The sequence below is a fragment of the Sminthopsis crassicaudata genome, chromosome 6, assembly GCF_048593235.1.
Source record: "Sminthopsis crassicaudata isolate SCR6 chromosome 6, ASM4859323v1, whole genome shotgun sequence".
Lineage (NCBI taxonomy): Eukaryota > Metazoa > Chordata > Mammalia > Dasyuromorphia > Dasyuridae > Sminthopsis > Sminthopsis crassicaudata.
Window position 1 is genome coordinate 13,619,908 of NC_133622.1, and position 18,032 is coordinate 13,637,939.

Genomic DNA, 18,032 nt, shown 5'->3' on the forward strand with positions numbered 1-18,032 from the left:
CACTCAACATCAGTTCCTGTAAATCTCTCCAGGCCTCTCTGAAATCATCTTGTTGGTCGTTTCTTACGGAACATAAAATTCATATACCACAATTTATTCAACCATTCTCCAATTGATAGGCATCCACTCAGTTTCCAGTTCCTTGCTAGCACAAAAAGGACTGCCACAAACATTTTTGCATATGTGGATCCCTTTCCCTCCATTAAGATCTCTTTGGGATATAATCCCAGTAAAAACACTATTGGAACAAAAGATATATGGATTCTTAAGTGTTAATAATCAGGGAGACAAGAACTAGAACTGCTCTGCAGAATGTAAGCCGAGTTTAGAATCACAGGCATAATTTGGATCATTTTAAGAGGGAAGTACAGGCCAGCTGAGAACATACTAGCACAAACCTGGACAGGAAAACAGCATCTCTGTAGAAAAGAGCAAATGGCACAAAATGAAGACAATCATGTGGGTTATTCAGGGTGACAGTAAAAAAGTTCAGGCAGTTAGAGAGTTAGTGGGTCAAACATCCAAGACTGAAGTCTAGGAAAGACCAGAATTCAAATCCAGCCTCAGAAGCCCCGCTAGCTGGGTAACCTTAAGCAAGTCCTTTAGCCCCATTGAGCTCAATTTTCTCCCTTGTAAAATGAGTTGAAGAAGGAAATACAAACAACTCAGTACCTCTTCCAAGAAAATCCTAAATGGGATCACAAAGACGTGGAGTTAGAAGCCTTTTTTAAAAAACTCAAACTGGCAAAGGCCATATGGACTAGCCAATAAAATGTCAAACTTGGAGTCATAAAGGCCTAAAATGCAACAATGCCTCTGCTATTTCCTAGCTGAGCTAGGGCAAACCACTTAATCTCCTTAAATCTCCTTAATTTTCTTATCATGAAGACAGATACCTAGAACATCAATTGTGTGAAGCTCAGAAGAACACATATATGCACATATTACCTATCAGAGAAGGGAAGCTCTTTCCTTGAGGGGAGGGGCTGTTTCATTTAGACTTAAATATAGTCTTAACCAAATCACTATTGATCAGAGAAATGCAAATTAAGACAACTCTAAGGTATCATTACACACCTGTCAGATTGGCTAAGATGACAGGAACAAATAACGATGAATGTTGGAGGGGCTGTGGGAAAACTGGGACACTGATGCATTGTTGGTGGAGTTGTGAAAGAATCCAACCATTCTGGAGAGCAATCTGGAATTATGCCCAAAAAGTTATCAAAATGTGCATACCCTTTGACCCAGCCATACTACTACTGGGCTTATGCCCCAAGGAACTACTAGAGAAGGGAAAGGGTCCTGTATGTGCCAAAATGTTTGTGGCAGCCCTTTTCATAATGGCTAGAAGTTGGAAGATGAATGGATGTCCATCAATTGGAGAATGGTTGGGTAAACTATGGTATATGAATGTTATGGAATATTATTGTTCTATAAGAAATGACCAACAGGAGAAATACAGAGAGGCTTGGAGAGACTTACATCAACTGATGCTGAGTGAAACGAGCAGAACCAGAAGATCATTATACACTTCAACAATGATACTGTACGAGGATGTATGCTGATGGAAGTGGATTTCTTCAACATAGAGAAGAACTAATCCAATTCCAATTGATTAATGATGGACAGAACCAGCTACATCCAGAAAAGGAACACTGGGAAATGAATGTAAACTGTTATTTTTACCTTCTGAATCCAATTCTTCCTGTGCAACAAAAAAATTCGGTTCTACACACATATATTGTATCTAAATTATACTGTAATATATTTAACATATATAAGACTGCTTGCCATCTGGGGGAGGGGGTTGGGGGAGGAAGGGAAAAAATCTGAATAGAAGTAAGTGCAAGGGATAATGTGGTAAAAAATTACCCATGCATATGTACTGTTTAAAAATGTTATAATTATAAAATAAAATAAAAAATTAATAAAAAAAAAAAAAATATAGTCTTAACTATAGCACTTAACATATAGTAAGTATTATAAAAGTCTGTCAATCAACTGCAAAGAAAAACACAAGCTCAAAAAAATCAGGCACAGGAGTTTAGATTCAGAATGATAGGAAAGATTATGAAGGTTTCTGAGGAGGAAATAGAAATAACAGTCCTTAAGGAAGATTAATACAGTAACAGATCACAGAATAAAATAAAGCAAAGAGGCTTGAATCAGAAAGTTAAACTAGGAGGAAACAGACAACTAAATACTCTTGGAATTTTCATTTTTAATGAGGAATGAGTGGCTTAGGCAGAAATTCATTTTTTTTCAGACCAGCTATTAAAAATTAAATTAAGAAGATAATGCCTTAGTAAAGATCACAATCTAGCTGTTCTGAGGCAATTTAAGAATTTGGAAATTTATAAATCTCTCGGAATTCTATAATTCCTTAAGCTCAGGATTTAACTATAAAGTACTGACAAATGAAGTCAGATCTGAAGGAGATGGTGGCATATTTTCATGAAACGAGGCTTTAGCAGAGATTATCTTAACTGTAATCTCTCAGAAATTCTGGTCTTATATGAAATAAGACCAGAACTAAGTAGAAACATTGAAATATAAATAGAAAGGTTGAGAAAAACATTACAAAGCAAATCAGAAGGAACTAACAGGAATGAAGAATTTATGTTCTAACAGGGGGAGTTAATATTAATGTCTACCCTAATTTTCTCTGGGTTCATACAAGAAGTTAAATAAGACAGAAGCCCTGAGAAATATTTGTTAAGTTTTCAAGATTTCAAAAGAAGATAGAAAAGAGGGAAAAAACACAGTAAACTAGAGTAGAAAAGAAGGGTAGAGAACATCTCACATAATTAGGATATACAAGTAGAAAACTACACATATAAGGAAGGAGTTGGTGCAGAGGCCATCACTTAAACCTCATTTATGTGAATCAGTCAAAGAAGGCTTGAACATACCCAGAGTTTGGTACAGAAAGGATTCAACTCAAAAACAAAAGGGAAAGGGGAAAGGGGAAAAAGATAAAATAGAAGGGAAGGGACATTCAGGAAACAAAGAAAGGATAAGAAAATGTGGCTGTCATCTAGAAGAGAAAAAGAGAACAGAGGTTAAGAGATAGAGGGGAGAAGAAAAATGCATCCAGCATAGACCCCTGGTACTGAGAGCATTCCTTCTTGGTACACATATAGAAGTGATTATGTATTGGGGGAAATATGATTGGTTTCTGGATGTCACATCAAAATGACATGAAAATAGGATAGAAGAAAATATACCATTAATCATTATGCTCTATATGAATGGGGTACACTCACTCAAAAAAGGACAGGATGCATGACAAAGGAGAATATGGCAAAATGCTGTTTAGAAGAAATACACTTAAATCATAAAGACTAACACCAACTTAAAACAAGAAGTTGGAAAAAAAACAAAAACCAAGAAGTTGAAACAAAATCTATTTTGCTTTACCTGAAAAGGTTATTGACCATTTGACTAGGATTTGAATTCCTATTCCAATGAGAGTTACTAAAAATAATTTAAGATAGTTGTCTAAAAGGCATAGCAGTTGCCTAGAACACCCAGGTACAATACCTTTAATTGCCCCACTGACAAATAGATGGACTTACTTTTTAGGTAAGACATTTTTGGAATTCCATTATCAGTAGGTATATTTAAATTGTTTCTTTCAAAATGGTGGAAGGTTCCACTAGAAAATTATAGGTAGATTATTACAGATCTGTGGATTATGTTGCCAAGAAGGTGACTAGGACTAAATACTGCTTTTAATTAGAGGACAGAAAATCTCTCTCAATATTTTTCAGCAAAAACATTATTAATGTTATTACACATCTAAGTTTACTACTACTTGAGTGAGTCAGTGATGTAAACCAGTTAAGTATGAATTGTTTTACAAGTTATTAGGATTTTTATAGTTTTAATTATAGGATTTTATAAGGAATGGATATTCACGATCTTCTTGTGGCTACTACACTAAAGCATTCATCCTTCTCTCCTTGAAGGAGAAGCCTTAAAAAAAAAAAAAAAAAAAAAAAAAAAACACATAAACGTAAAGCATTCTTTTAAAAATACTTGGAAAAATATGTCTAAGATTTTAAAGCTGGAATTTATGTACAATGTCAGTTATACAGATTCTACATATGTTTTATTATCATCAGGTCATGTTAACCAATGAAATAGCAAAAAGAGAAGATCTTAAGATTAAAAATATTTTTGGCTGATGCTTTATTAATACTGCTGTTAATAAAAATTATGTTTTATGTTAAGGAGCTTTTATTGTGCAATATCTTTAAATCATTACTTTATTTCCTTATTCATGAGATACATTTTGTAGAGATTAAATATATGATTTATTATAAATTTATGTTGAACTAGTTCTCACTATAGATGTTTAAAGCCTTTAAAGAAAAGCTTGCTTTAAAAAACAGAATTGGCATTATTTATTTCTTTTTGCCAGAGTTTTTGAAATATGAGGTCATATTAATTTAATTTATTTTAAAAGTTACATCTCTCTTGGAAAGAAATAGAAGCTGAGAAGATAGATACAAAAAATGTATTAGCATGTCTAGTTGCAAAACAAGGAGCTAAACTTGGCAACGTAGTACAGTCTACTGTTTTTGTTATTTTTTCCATTTTACGATAAAATGCAATGTAATGAATTAGTCTTCATGTCTTAAAAATTGTGAACAAAATTTCTAGTGTTTGGTTTCATTGTTTTCATTTTAATTAATTTTAGATGTTATTTATTAGCCACAAAATTAAAACATTAATTTGAAATAATTTTATAATAAATTAGTTTAAAATTAATAAGTTTTAAAATATTAAGCATGATTTTTCTACAGCTTTCTTGATGTTCTCTTTAGCAACAGTGCCAAAATTAAAGTTGAATAACAATGTATTAACAAAATTGTAATTGAAATCAAAGAAAAGATAAAATCTCATATAAAAATATTTGCTTTATCTTCATTTTTCCAGAAAGATTGCTATAAAATAATACAGATCATTCTGTCATAGACCTTGTTCTTTTCTCCCTATAAACACTCTCTCTTTTTAGTCTCATCAGCAACGATAGACCTATCCTCAATGCAGAACACTCTTAGATCTGCACAGATCCAATCTGTCTCTCCTCTAAGCTTCAGTCCCATGTTACCAATTACTTCACATTTTATACTAGATGAACAAGATACATCTTAAACTTAACATGTCAAAAACTGTACTTATTATCTTTCCCTCAATCTCTCCTCTCTTTCTTTCATACTTCCCTATCCCTGTCAAAGGATCAACTATCCTTCTATCTCCCAAATTCTCCATAATCTCAGCTTTATGCTGATTTCCATGTCTTTCAGACCACATGTCCAGTTTTCAAATCTTACTGCCTGTTTCCTGCAGCATACTTCTCAAAGCCTGCCTCTTCCCTCTGCCAAAATATGTACCATAAATCCAGGTTTCTGTTACCTCTCACCTAGATTATCAGAGCAGTCACAAAATAAAGCCTGAAGAAAAAAAAAAAAAGAAATAACAACTAGAAAATAATAATGAATGACATTAGTTATATGCTGAAACAAAACTGAGAATATAAAATGGAGATTTCCTTGAAAAATATAAACTATTCCCAAACAGAACATTATATAGATCTTAAATGACCCAATTTCAAGGAGGAAAAATAGAATAATCTGTAGAGAAACTTTTTTACCAAGTAAAAAACCCTTGACCTGATGGATCCACAGAAGAATTCTATCAAATCTTTCAAGAAAAATTAATACCAAAATTATACAAATTATTCTCAAAAATTAAGAAAACACTACTAAAATACTTTTGTAAAAGGATCATTTAAAAGTCCTAACCTAAACCAGAAAAGAATAAATCACAGAAGAACTACACAAACCAGTATCATAAAAGACAATAAATTCAAGTATTTTTGAAATAAAATTCCTTCAAAAAGACTAGAATACAGCTAGAAAATCACTGATTACAGTCTAGTTAGACTTATACCAGGGATACTGGGATGGTTCATCAGTAAGAAAAGTCAATATAATTAATCTTATTATTTAATATAATTCTAAAAATGCTAATAGACAAACTATTGGGTGTGATAAAGTCACTGGATTGGAGATAGCCTACAAACGGGTATCAACTACCTCAAGTCTTCTTCCCCCACTTTTTTTTTTCCACTAAGAGGCCAAAGTGCTTGACCTAAAAGTTTCAACCAAGTCACTCTCCTTTTCAATAAACTCCAGGATCAAATATAAAATTCTCTGGCATTTTGTGACATGATTACTTTCCATCTTTCACGTTTTCTTAAACTTTACTTTCTAGTATGAACTAGTAAGGAGGTATTTCTTAATCATAAGAATCATTCTGAATCATTACTGTTATGCTCATAAAAGAGTCTCTCTCCCAAACTCGATGCATTTTCACAAGCTGTCCACTATTTCTGGTATAGTCTCCTAGTCACTTTTTTTTTACTGACTTTCCTGGCTCCAAAAAGACTCAGCTAACAGTTCACCCTCTCCAGTTATCTTCCTCCATTCCAAACCTTTGCCACAATCTCTTCCAAGGCCCTCCCATCTGGGGCTAGTGCCTTACTATAAAGAATACCTCCCATTCATACTCTTTAGAAGAATGCTATTGTTTTTATGTTCTCTCCTTAAGATGATCTTCTTAAGGACAAGAACAATGGTTTTGTCTTTTTTTTTTGAGAGATACTAGATTACTGAAGCACTTGGTGTGCTATAGTTCACAGATTAAAAAGGAAATAAGATAAGACTGAACAATAACAACAGATCATCATGTAGCCATAAGGATCCTTAATGTAATTTATCACCTCATTTCTATTTGATACAACTGTTCTAAGGTATACTCGGTTATGTTCTACTCTCTAAAAGGGTCTATGGTTTGGAATAATATTGGACTTTCAATTTAAGTGTAATTCCACGTTTTAAAGTAAATGTGTTCAGCCACAATGCACACAAATAAATATTGCTAGCAATTAAGATCAGAATGCAAACTTGTATTTAAATATATAAACTATTAAAATAATAAGTTATTTAAATCAATACTTACAATCTTTCCAGAAGACTTAACCCAGAAAATGAACCATTTTTCAACTCTGATATTTTATTGTTGCTCAAAATCCTAAAAATTAAAAAAAAAATCAAATATTAATACACATACCCCTTGTTTCAAGACAATTCAAATATTGTCACATAAGATCATGAGTTTCTGCACAAGTGAGAAAAATAGAATATCTGCAAGTGAAACACCTTTATAATAACTTACTAAGATAACAATAGAAATGACACAATAATTTGGAAGGGATGCTGAATAAAACAATAATCAAATAGTATTGAGAAATGTCATAACCTAAAAATGTTATATAGCATAGGTAAGAAATTATCTTTAAAAACATCAACACATCAGTTCAATCATCCATGTCCAAGTTCATCTTTTCTTAAGAGACTTATATCTCTCTTTTTCGATAATACTCTCTAGCACCCAATTCCACTTACACAAAATTGTCCTGTAAAATCAAAATCCATCTAGAGAAATAAACAATTTTGTGTTCTTGGAGGAATTACTGAAAAGGTATTAATAAAGTACCTATTATGTGCCAAGCACTATCCACACAAATCATAAAACAAAAACAGATAGTTCCTGTTCCTAAGAAGCTGACAATCTAGTTAGGGGGCAATAAATAGATTAGCTAGCCGTTATACAGTTTTACAATTGCAAAGTGCTTTACAAATTATCTTGTTTGATCCTCACAAAAACCTTTATAGCTATGTGCTATTTTTTTTTTTAAACATAAGCAACACTGACACTTCCCCAAGACCTAAGGGCTAGTAAGTATCTGAAGCAATGATGGAATTCTGGTTTTTTTTACTCCAAACATGGGGCTCTATCCACTATAGCTCCTGGATTATACAAGTTCAGCTATGGGTTGAACACTCAGATCCAAAAGTTCTAACTAAAGGAGAAAGAACAAGGTAGATGAGAAGGGGTCTGCAGAATATAGCAGCAAGAGCAAACACCCAGGCCGCAAAGGCTTTAGGACACGGTGGTGAAAAAAGATTATCAGGAGTAGTAGTCTTCCATCTTACTGAACTGAAGCCCAACTGTAACTCCCAACTCATACAAACGATGTAGACAGCCATGTTCCTGTTTCCAAATGGCTGTTTCAATGGAGCATCTCAATAAAGGAAGAGAGGAAGGGATTCATTGTTTGATGAAGTTATCTAATCTGTATAGAATCTAGAATCTTTTAAAAGGACTTAGATCTTAAAAAGAAAAAAAGAAAAAGAATACAACCTACCAAATACAACTCTAGCATCATTTTAATTTGTTTTATTACTACAAAACAATATTAATTTCTTGCTTAAAATGAATATTAATATCAACAAACTTAACTAGAGATTGAGTATAGCAGATACATATAATTGGAAAAGACATGGATTTAGCCCTGTCTTTGACATGTATTGCCTCATGATCATGGTCTTGGTGTCTCAGTACCCCCCAGACAACTACAAAACTAAAGTAGAAATTACTTTATAAAACTAGAGTTTATACTTTACAAAACTAAAGTAGAGATAAACTCTGCAAAGAGCTTTTCATAACTGGATTCCTTATACCAATGAAATTGGTTTATAATAATAAAATCACAGAGCCAAATATTTCTCCCTCTCCCCCATGTCAAAGAAAGGAATCAACCATGATATGAAATTTTCCAAACTGTCATAAAGCTCAGAAATTAATAACAACAGCATTCAACTACTAGGCTTTCTGATAAACGAGAAAAGTGCAAGTCAAAAATGTTAAGAAATAATAGGTCAATGGAAAAAATATATATACTTGTCAGATCTAAGGATAAGAATAAGGAGTTTATGATTAACCAAGCAATAGAAAGGGTCATGGAAAATCCAATGGATAAATTTGATTATAGGAAATTAAAAAGGTTTTCCAAAAATAAAACCAGTGAAGCCAAAATTAGAAAGCAGGAAATTGGGGGGAGGGAAATGTTTAAAGCAAGTTTTTTTTTTTTTTTTTTTTTTTTGGTGGGGGGTAAAAGCTGCATTTCTCAAAGCTATGGTACTCAGACAAATTTACAAAAATTAGAGCCATTTTCCAATTGAAAGATGGTCAAAGATATGAATAGGCAGAAGAACAAGGTGGATGAGAAGGGGTCTGCAGAATATAGCAGCAAGAGCAAGCACCCAGGCTGCAAAGACTTTAGGACACGGTAGTGAAGAATAAATCAAAACTATCAACAGTCACAGAAAAAAAATGCTTTCAATCACTGATTCAAGAAATGCAAATTAAAACATCTCCAAAGTATCACCTCATATCTATCTATCAGATTGGCTAACATAAGAGAAAAGGAAAATGACAAATGCTATAAGGGATGTGGGGGAAAAAAAAACAAAAACGGTATATTAACACTTTTAGTGAAGTTGTGAGCTGGTCTAATCCTTCTGAAGAACAATTTGGGGCATTATACCAAGGGCTATATATTTGTGCATACTCTCTAACCCATCAAAACTATTACTAGGTCCGTATACCAAAGAGATTAAAGAGAAAGGATTTTTATGTACAAAAATATTGGTAGTAGCTTTTTCAGTGGTAGCAAAGAAGTGAAAATCAAGGAAATGGTTATCAACTGGCTAACAGCTGAACAGGTTTTGCTATATGACTATGATGGAATAGTATTGTGCTATAAGAAATGATAAAGATTATGGCTTCAGAAAAACCTGGGAAGCCATATAAATTCATGTAAAATAAACTGAACAGAACTAGGAAAATATTGTACACCAGAATAACAATATTATAATAATTATTAACTTTGAAAGTCTTAACTAATATGATCAATACAATGATCCAAGACAATTCCATATGAAAGTAATATGTATCTCCTGAGAGAAAACTGATGATCTGTGAATACAGCTTGAAGTATACTTTTTTCTACTTTCTTAATATTTCCTGCCTTATTATGGTTGCTGCTATTTTTGCAATACAACTAATATGTTTTGCGTGATTTTGCTTGTATAATTGATAACATAGGACTTGTCTTCTCAATGGGTGGAAGAAGACAGGAAAAAAGGGAAAGACTTTGGAACTGAAAAAAAAATTAAAAGAATGTAAAAAAATAAAATTTTGAAAAACTTTAAATAGCTTAAAGAGATTGCATCTAATCAAAACAACTCATTTTACAAAGGAAAAAAGACACAAAAAGTAATTTGCCCAAGATAGTTTAAATCTAGGTTACCAATTCCAAATTCAATACTTGTTCTGGAGTTTTGCTTTGTATATAATAGATAACAGAAATAATTACTTATGTATAAAATGTTAATAAAATGAACAACCTTTAAATACATACAAGTATTCCTATATCTATTATATATATATATGTATATATCTACATATACATATACACACACATATATGTATAAAGAGAATACAAATCCAAAGTACAAAAAACAGTTACAAATAAACCAATTAAAGAATTCAGTTCCATTACTATCCTGACATTGGCAATGATTTGAAAGGCCAAAAGAAGAAATGTTTTCTAAAAAAGCTATTAATACCACAGCTATTCCTCTGAAGGATGGTGAATGACTTATATTTACTCTGACTTAGTATTACTTCAGCAAAAAGAATGCCAGTAGCTCAGTCGTAAAGGTTTAGTACAATAAATGATAGATTTTTATTGAACAGTAAAAAGTAAGATATTTCATCATACTTAAAAATGTTATAAATGTAATCTTAAAAATACAGTTTATAACCTCATGTTAATATATTCAATCTATACATTACTTGATGTGTTTAAGGATGTTGTGCAAGAAAATAGGATTGGCATAAATAAATCTATCCAGCAGACAGATTTTATACTCTATTTTGAAACTTGGAGTCCATGAAACTAGGAAACGCATAATATTATATTATTATAAGCCTAAAAACTATTTGTAGTCAATATTTCTGCTGACATTTGAAAATTTCAAACTTTCTAGAAGGTAACTAAATGAGAAAATATAAAACTTGCACTAAAGTTACAAGATTCATAGAGATCTAGATATAGATGCACTTCCGTTCTTCACTAATGATGTCAATACTATATTATGATCAATAGACAATGCTGGTAGCACTATTCTGGCTCACTGGTTTTGAATTTAAAGTACCATGAGGAGGAGTTTGATGCTTCCTTGTTGAACTTAACATACTAATGAATAAGTTCAGTTCTTCAATAGCTGAATCTTTTATATCATAGCTATGAGAAAAGAACTGACTTTAAAGAAAAATGTCATTAAGTATTAAACAAATTAAAGAGTATTCAGTGTATTTATACTTTCCATACAGAGGTGGGCATTTTCTATTATCTTGCTTTTTCATGAAGAATAAAGTTTCAACAAGTGGTTGGTTATTCCAACATCACTTCATAGATAGTATCAAATAAAGAAGGCCAGTTTATGGGATAAATGTCAATTTGATATCACAGGAAGATTTTATCAATGTTTCTAAAACTTAAGCTTTTCCTAATAATTTGGTCTCCGAGAGAGAGAGAGAGAGAGAGGGAGAAGGAGAGGGAGAGGGAGAGGGAGAGGGAGAGGGAGAGAGGGAGAGGGAGAGGGAGAGGGAGAGGGAGAGGAAGAGAGAGAGAGAGAGAGAGAGAGAGAGAGAGAGAGAGAGAGAGAGAGAGAGAGAGAGAGAGAGAGAGAGAGAGAGAGAGAGAGAAGTCAAAGTGAATTTAACAATACATGAGAAAAATAATTTTATATTCTGGAGTTCATGTCTTGAGAGACTTAAGGAAATTAAGCAAATTAAGTATGTAAAAATGCCACTACATTGAGAGGAAGGAAATTACAGAAGACATTTTACCTTAGAATTTCATATTAAATCCGGTACCTAAAAATCTTTTCTTGTACATTCTGCCTAGGAAATAATATTTAATTAAGTCAAATGAGTAATGGAAGAGCAACAAACTGTTCTAAACATGTGGTCTCACTACCTGTTCTCCACAAAATTATTCTATCAAAGAATAGTCACAATTATTGTCTGCAAAGTATAATTTGAACATAAGAAATTGTTATTATTTATTTCATTCTTATTCAAAAACATGAAAAGTTAGCAATCTACATTCCCTCTCTACAGTTTTAATTATGTGCATTTTCTTCTCTATGACTGACTTGTAGCCTAGTTATGAGCTACCTTCCTTTACTTGAGCTCTACTGCTATTAAATCCTTCTCCTTGCTGACTGAGGAAGGGGAATTTTACAAGTCACCATGTCACACAAACCACAAAATTTTCCTATCTACATTCCCAGTACTCAAGAGAACTTTTAGAAGCTGTGATCTTGTGCTGTCCATTCAGGCAACAAGTCTGGTTTCGAGTATACCAAGATACATTAAATCTACATATTAAATAATAAAGGTTTAAATCCTTTGACAATTTCTGATTTGTTCAAGTTTTGGTTGTGGGAGATACACATTGATTCAATATTGGATTTATTAGTGCTACATTGTTTTCTAGTAAATTTATGAAAATGGCAAATGAAAATTTGGATGATTTAAATGTTATTAGAAAGGTTTAAAGTTTTCCCTAATTTGCCATTTTGGCTAAGGGGTAGTGGTTTTCTTAAATTTAATTCTTATTGTTTAAGAAAAAGCCCATAATTACCATGCTCTTCCATAAATGTAAGGGTTTTTAATCAGGTTCTATCTTAAGGTAGATCAAATCTAAGAGAAATAAGAGGTAGTATTTGCAGAGTCTCATATTGCTTTATGCTAGTCAAGAAAAAAACAATAGTGAAAAGCAATGTAGTGTGATATAGTGGACAAGAGCAAGGGATCTAAAATCAGGAATCATAAATTCAAATTCTAACTTTCCCATTTACTATCTATATGAATTTAGTATCTGATCCTATTTTCCTCAATAAAAAATACCAATATACCAATATCAAAGTTTTGGAAATATACAAGAAACAACAAAAAGAATCAAGAATTCTTAGCTAGAGGAAAGAAAACTGAGAAGAGACATGATAACTTCAAGTATCTGAAAGCTGCCGACAAGAGACCTAAGTAGAGCCAATAGGAACTCAGGAAGTGTAGAGGGACACAGTCAGTGGGGAAACTCTGGGTAAGGTATAAGACCCTTCAGCCCAGAGGGAACCTGCTGACAAGTTTGGTTCAGGCTCCCCATCTGCCCTAAGGACTCTCGGCCTTCCTGAGAAGTCAGGAGGCTTGACAACCTGGGTTGTGATTACAGAGGCAGAGAGACATCCACACATAAAAGCAAGTTGTTTATGTAGTCCAGCAAGCACAGTACATAGTTAGTTCATGTGCAGTGCTCCAGTTATATAAGGGTATTAGGGTATAGAAGGCTGAGAGAATTTGGAATAAATAGACTCCATGTTTTCACCATCCACATGAGTCTTGCCTCATCACTTCTCTTCTAAGACCAAGGACTCGGGATGGTAGCAAGATCCTTTAGAGAACTAGTTTGGACACAACATTTGGCTCCCCAAACAGGGGGCCCTAGAAGGTTGATAATGTTTGGCGCCTAAATGAGGGGCCCTAGAAATGTAGGGCCTTGCAAATTAGGGCACAAAGCAGCTCAACTGAAGTGATCAGCGAGTTCAGTGAAGTCCCTGTAACCTTAGAAATAGTGTTAAGTATAAAGACAGGTAAGCAGGAAGTTTCAGGAAGGGCTAAACTAGTCCTTTTTGTTTTCCACCCGAAATGAGGCAGCTGCTAACAGAAGAGCCTCCAGCCAGAGGGAAGTAAAAAGCATACTTAATTAGGTTCATAGAGAAGCAAGGTTTGTTGGTAAGTCAGAAGCAGATCACAGAGTTCTCAGATGCTCCAGAGTGCAGGTCTCCATGGCTCTCCAAAGAAGAGAGTTTGGAGGCAGAGATGTGGAAGATAGTGGGAGAATGACTAAAACTGGCTTTAAGAAATCCCACATATAAGAAAAAGAAAAAGAAATCTTTCAGTATTGGGTGTCAAACTAGGAAGTATGAGGAGAAAAACAAACTGAGGGTACAGCACATGGAGCTAAGGAAGCATGTTTTAGAATTTTGTTTACTTATATTGTTTGTTACTGCTCTAGGAGGTTTGAGGGACATGGTAAGGTGAGCAGGAAGGGACAGAAGGACTGCCCTGGGAAGTTTGAGGGGCCTGGCACTTCTCTGTTTCTCAGCCCACCTTCACTTCCACCTAAGCCCACACATGCTGAGGTATTCTCAGCTTCCTGACCCTCCTCCCTCAGTTCCACCTTTATGGGTGGGAGGAGGGCCAGTGACACCATCAGCCCCTCCAGCACATCTGCCCTCCTATGCCCCCAGCAAGACAAAGGAGAAGAGATATTTTGCTGCAGTTAAGATTACTATTGAGTACTTCAGCTTTTTAGGCTTATACTTATACTTATCCTCATCTAATGGAAAATTAACACACCAGTGTGGATGGAAGAATGGCCCTTAACCAGAGAAAAAAATTCCAGGCCTTATTAGATATAGTACAGGAACAACCTGACCAAGGACATTTACAACCTTCTCTAAATCCTTGGAATTCCCCAGTATTTGCTATAAAAAAGAAATGTGGAAAATGGAGGATGTTGACTGATTTGAGAAAAGTAAATGAACAGATGGAGTCAATAGATCTTCACCCTAGACTTCCATTTCCTACTCAATTGCCTAAAGAATGGCCTCTGTGGGTTATAGACATTAAGGATTGTTTCTATTCTATCCCTCTGAATAAGGAGGATATGAAAAGATTTGCCTTTTCAGTGCCCAGTGTTAATTAACTGAGCCTTATAAAAGATTTGAATGGACAGTTTTACCACAGGGAATGAAAAATAGCCCTACCATGTGTCAAATGTATGTGGCAGCTGCTCTTACTCCAGTAAGAAAAGCATTTCCAAAAGTAATGTTATTACATTACATGGATGATATCTTAGGATGTGCATCTGAGAAGCAACTGTTAGACGCATGCCTACAAAAGACCACAGAAACACTAAGGAACTACAAATTACATAAAGCCCCAGAAAAAATACAAAGGCACACTCCTTTTCAATATTTAGGATATGGAGTATATCCCTAAGTACTCTGGAACAAAAACTTTAAGGACAGAGAAGTTGAACACCTTAAATGACTTTCAGAAATTGATAGGAGATATCCAATGGATGTGTCCAGTGTCAGGCTTAACTACTTATCAATTAAAACTATTGAATAACATTTTTAAGAGACCTAGCTTTAGACTCCCCATGCTAGCTTACAAAAGAAGCTCAAGAGAAAGGTTTAACTGGCTTTATCCAATGTGGTTGAGCCACTCAAAAACCCTTGGAAATATCAGTTTTTGCTATAAAAGAGACACCTACAGCAGTCCTTCATCAAGGAGACAGTGTGATTGCATGGGTGAACCTCCCAGCACAAGTAGAACAAAGCCTTACTCATTACCCAGTACTTGTGGCTAGAATTTTATTAAAGGCCATTAAGTGAGTAATACAATTAAATCTGGGATAAGACCTGACAAGATTATACCAATGCACAAATTAATGTATGCTGTGAAACCACCCCAGAGTGGCAAATTTTATTGGTCAGAGCTCCAAATTTTCTTCCTTAAAGATAACCTGGCTATTACATAATTGGCCATGGATTTTTGAAGAAAATGTTTCTAAGGTTCCTCTTAAAGGATCAACTATCTTTACAGATGCATCAAAACATAACATTTGTGCTTAGCTAAGTCTCCTGGCTTAGCTATAAAAAGAGTAGTCAGAACTTCCTTTCAGTCCACTCAGCAGAATGAGTTATATACAATTACTCTAACTCTTTCTTATTATCTAGGAAATGTAAATATAACACCTAATTCAGCCTATTTAATAGGTGTAGTACTAAGAATTGCCACAGCCCAAATAAAGTTTGTATCCTCTAATATATATATCACCTTTTTAAGGAACTTCAGGAGCAAATAAGAAAATGTCCAGGTAAGTATTATTTTATCTTGCATGTCTACTCTCATAGTGGACTTCCAGGTCCTGTGTTTTATATAAATTCAAAGGCAGATCACCTTCTTGCCCTGTTAGCCAATACTCCTTTATTTCAGGCAGCTCAAGAATCTCATTCTAAATATCATCAGGCTGCTCGAGCTTTATGCTTACAATTTGGGATAACAAAAGAGGAAGCTAAGGAGCATAGTAAAAGCCTATCCAGCTTGCCTTCCTTTCCACACTCCTACACTCCCTTCAGGGAAGAATCCTCATGATTTGAGACCCAGTGAAATTTAACAAATGGATGTGACCTATTATAAATCTTTTGGTCGTCTGTCTTTTATCCACGTTGTGGTAGACACTTTTTCAGGATTCACTTTTGTAATAACAGCAGCAAAAGAGACAGCATGAGTGAATGGTCACTGAATTCCTTATAAAATCATTTGTAATTATGGATGTGCCACAAGCAATAAAAACAGATAATGGACCTGCATATACTTCTAAACATTTTACACACTTTGTGCACAGTGTAAGATTTTACACATCACTGGCATGCATACCTTTTAATCTTCAAGGGCAGTCAATAGTAGAGAGGAGAAACAGAGACATTAAGATGCTCCTCCAAAAACAAAAGAAAGGGGGAGACACACATAACCCTAGAGAACTTCTAAATCTAGCTCTTTGTACTATTAACTTCTTGATCTTTGATAAAGATGCACTGGCTCTGGCAAACAGGTTTTATAACCCACCAGAAGGGCAGTGTCCAGTGCGAGCAGCTCCACTATCTTTAGATAATTGCCAGGTGATGTGGAGAGACCCAGAAAGTGGTGAATGGAAGGGACCAGATAGGTTAACTGCTTGTAAGAGAGGGTTTCCTTGTAACTCTACAGATGGAGAAGAAACCAGATGGGTGCCAACGAGCCGTATTTGCCTTGTCTATCAGAGAGAGATGGAGCAGACCCTTGAAATAAAGGAGAAGACCCAAAAAATATCGGGTGGTTCCATCTCTGCCCACCACTGAAAGAGTATGGCTATTAACCCAATGTATATGGCAAGTGACTCATGAACATTACCATGACCATAAAAATAATTGTTAATGAGACTGATGCAGGACTTCAAAACCTGCAGGAACCATTGGATTCCCTGACACATGAAGTGATAGGCAATAGACTGGCTTTGGACTATCTCTTAGCTGTTGAAGGAGGTGTGTGTGTGGTTGTGAACTGATAGTTATTTTCTACACCTTCCTTCTGGGACTCATGGAAATCTTTTATAGTATCTTGTTTATTTATATTGTTATATTACTACTTACTGGTGTGAATCCTCCCATGCTGATGGATTTAACCATTGATATATACCTCCTTCAATTAAAACAAACAAAAGGGAGATTTGCAGAGGGCCAGAGATAGTGGGGGAACTCTGAGGCATAAGACCCTTCAGCCCAGAGGGTACCTGCTAACAATGTCTGCTTCAGCTCTCCATCTCCCCTTTGGCCTTCCTGAGAAGTCAGGGAGCCATGACAACCTGTGCTGTAATTAAAGCAGAGCAATACCAAGGGGCAAAGAGTCATTTCCATAAAATATCAAGTTGTTTATGTGGTTCCGTATGCACAGTATATAGTAAGTACATGTGCAGTGTTGCTTTGGTCACATAAAGGTATTAGGGTATAGAAGGTTGAAAGAATTTGGAATAAATGGACTTCATGTTTGACCATCCATGTGAGTCTTGACTCCTCACTCTTCTAAGACCAAGGACTTGGACTGGTACTGAGATCCTCCAGAGAGCTAGTCCAGACACAATACTTGGCACCCCAAACATGGGGCCTTAGAAGGTACAGAATAAAAAAGGTCTATTTTGAAACAGAAAACTATTACATGAATCAGTGAGTCAGAAAAAGGATACTGGCTTTCCAGTAAAAAACAGATGACCACTTGTCAGGTTTAACATACAAGAGATTCATTTAACGGGCAATGACTGAGTTAGAATAGTTCTAGTGTAAAAATTATGAGTCTTTGATCTTCCTTATCCTAAAAGGCATACATTGTAGAATCGGATTAAAAATCTGTTCTTATAGAAGAGGTCAGCCTAA

The 18,032-nt window shown here is 34.6% G+C and overlaps 1 protein-coding gene across 1 annotated transcript in view; it reads right to left on the bottom strand.

Annotated features, from left to right (window-relative positions):
• Nucleotides 1-18,032, bottom strand: part of ADGRA3 (adhesion G protein-coupled receptor A3) — a 125,021-nt gene that overhangs the window by 87,037 nt on the left and 19,952 nt on the right. The window contains exon 2 of the mRNA XM_074275390.1: nt 7,036-7,107. Coding sequence (XP_074131491.1) covers nt 7,036-7,107 — 72 coding nt within the window. The remainder of the gene's footprint in view (nt 1-7,035; nt 7,108-18,032) is intronic.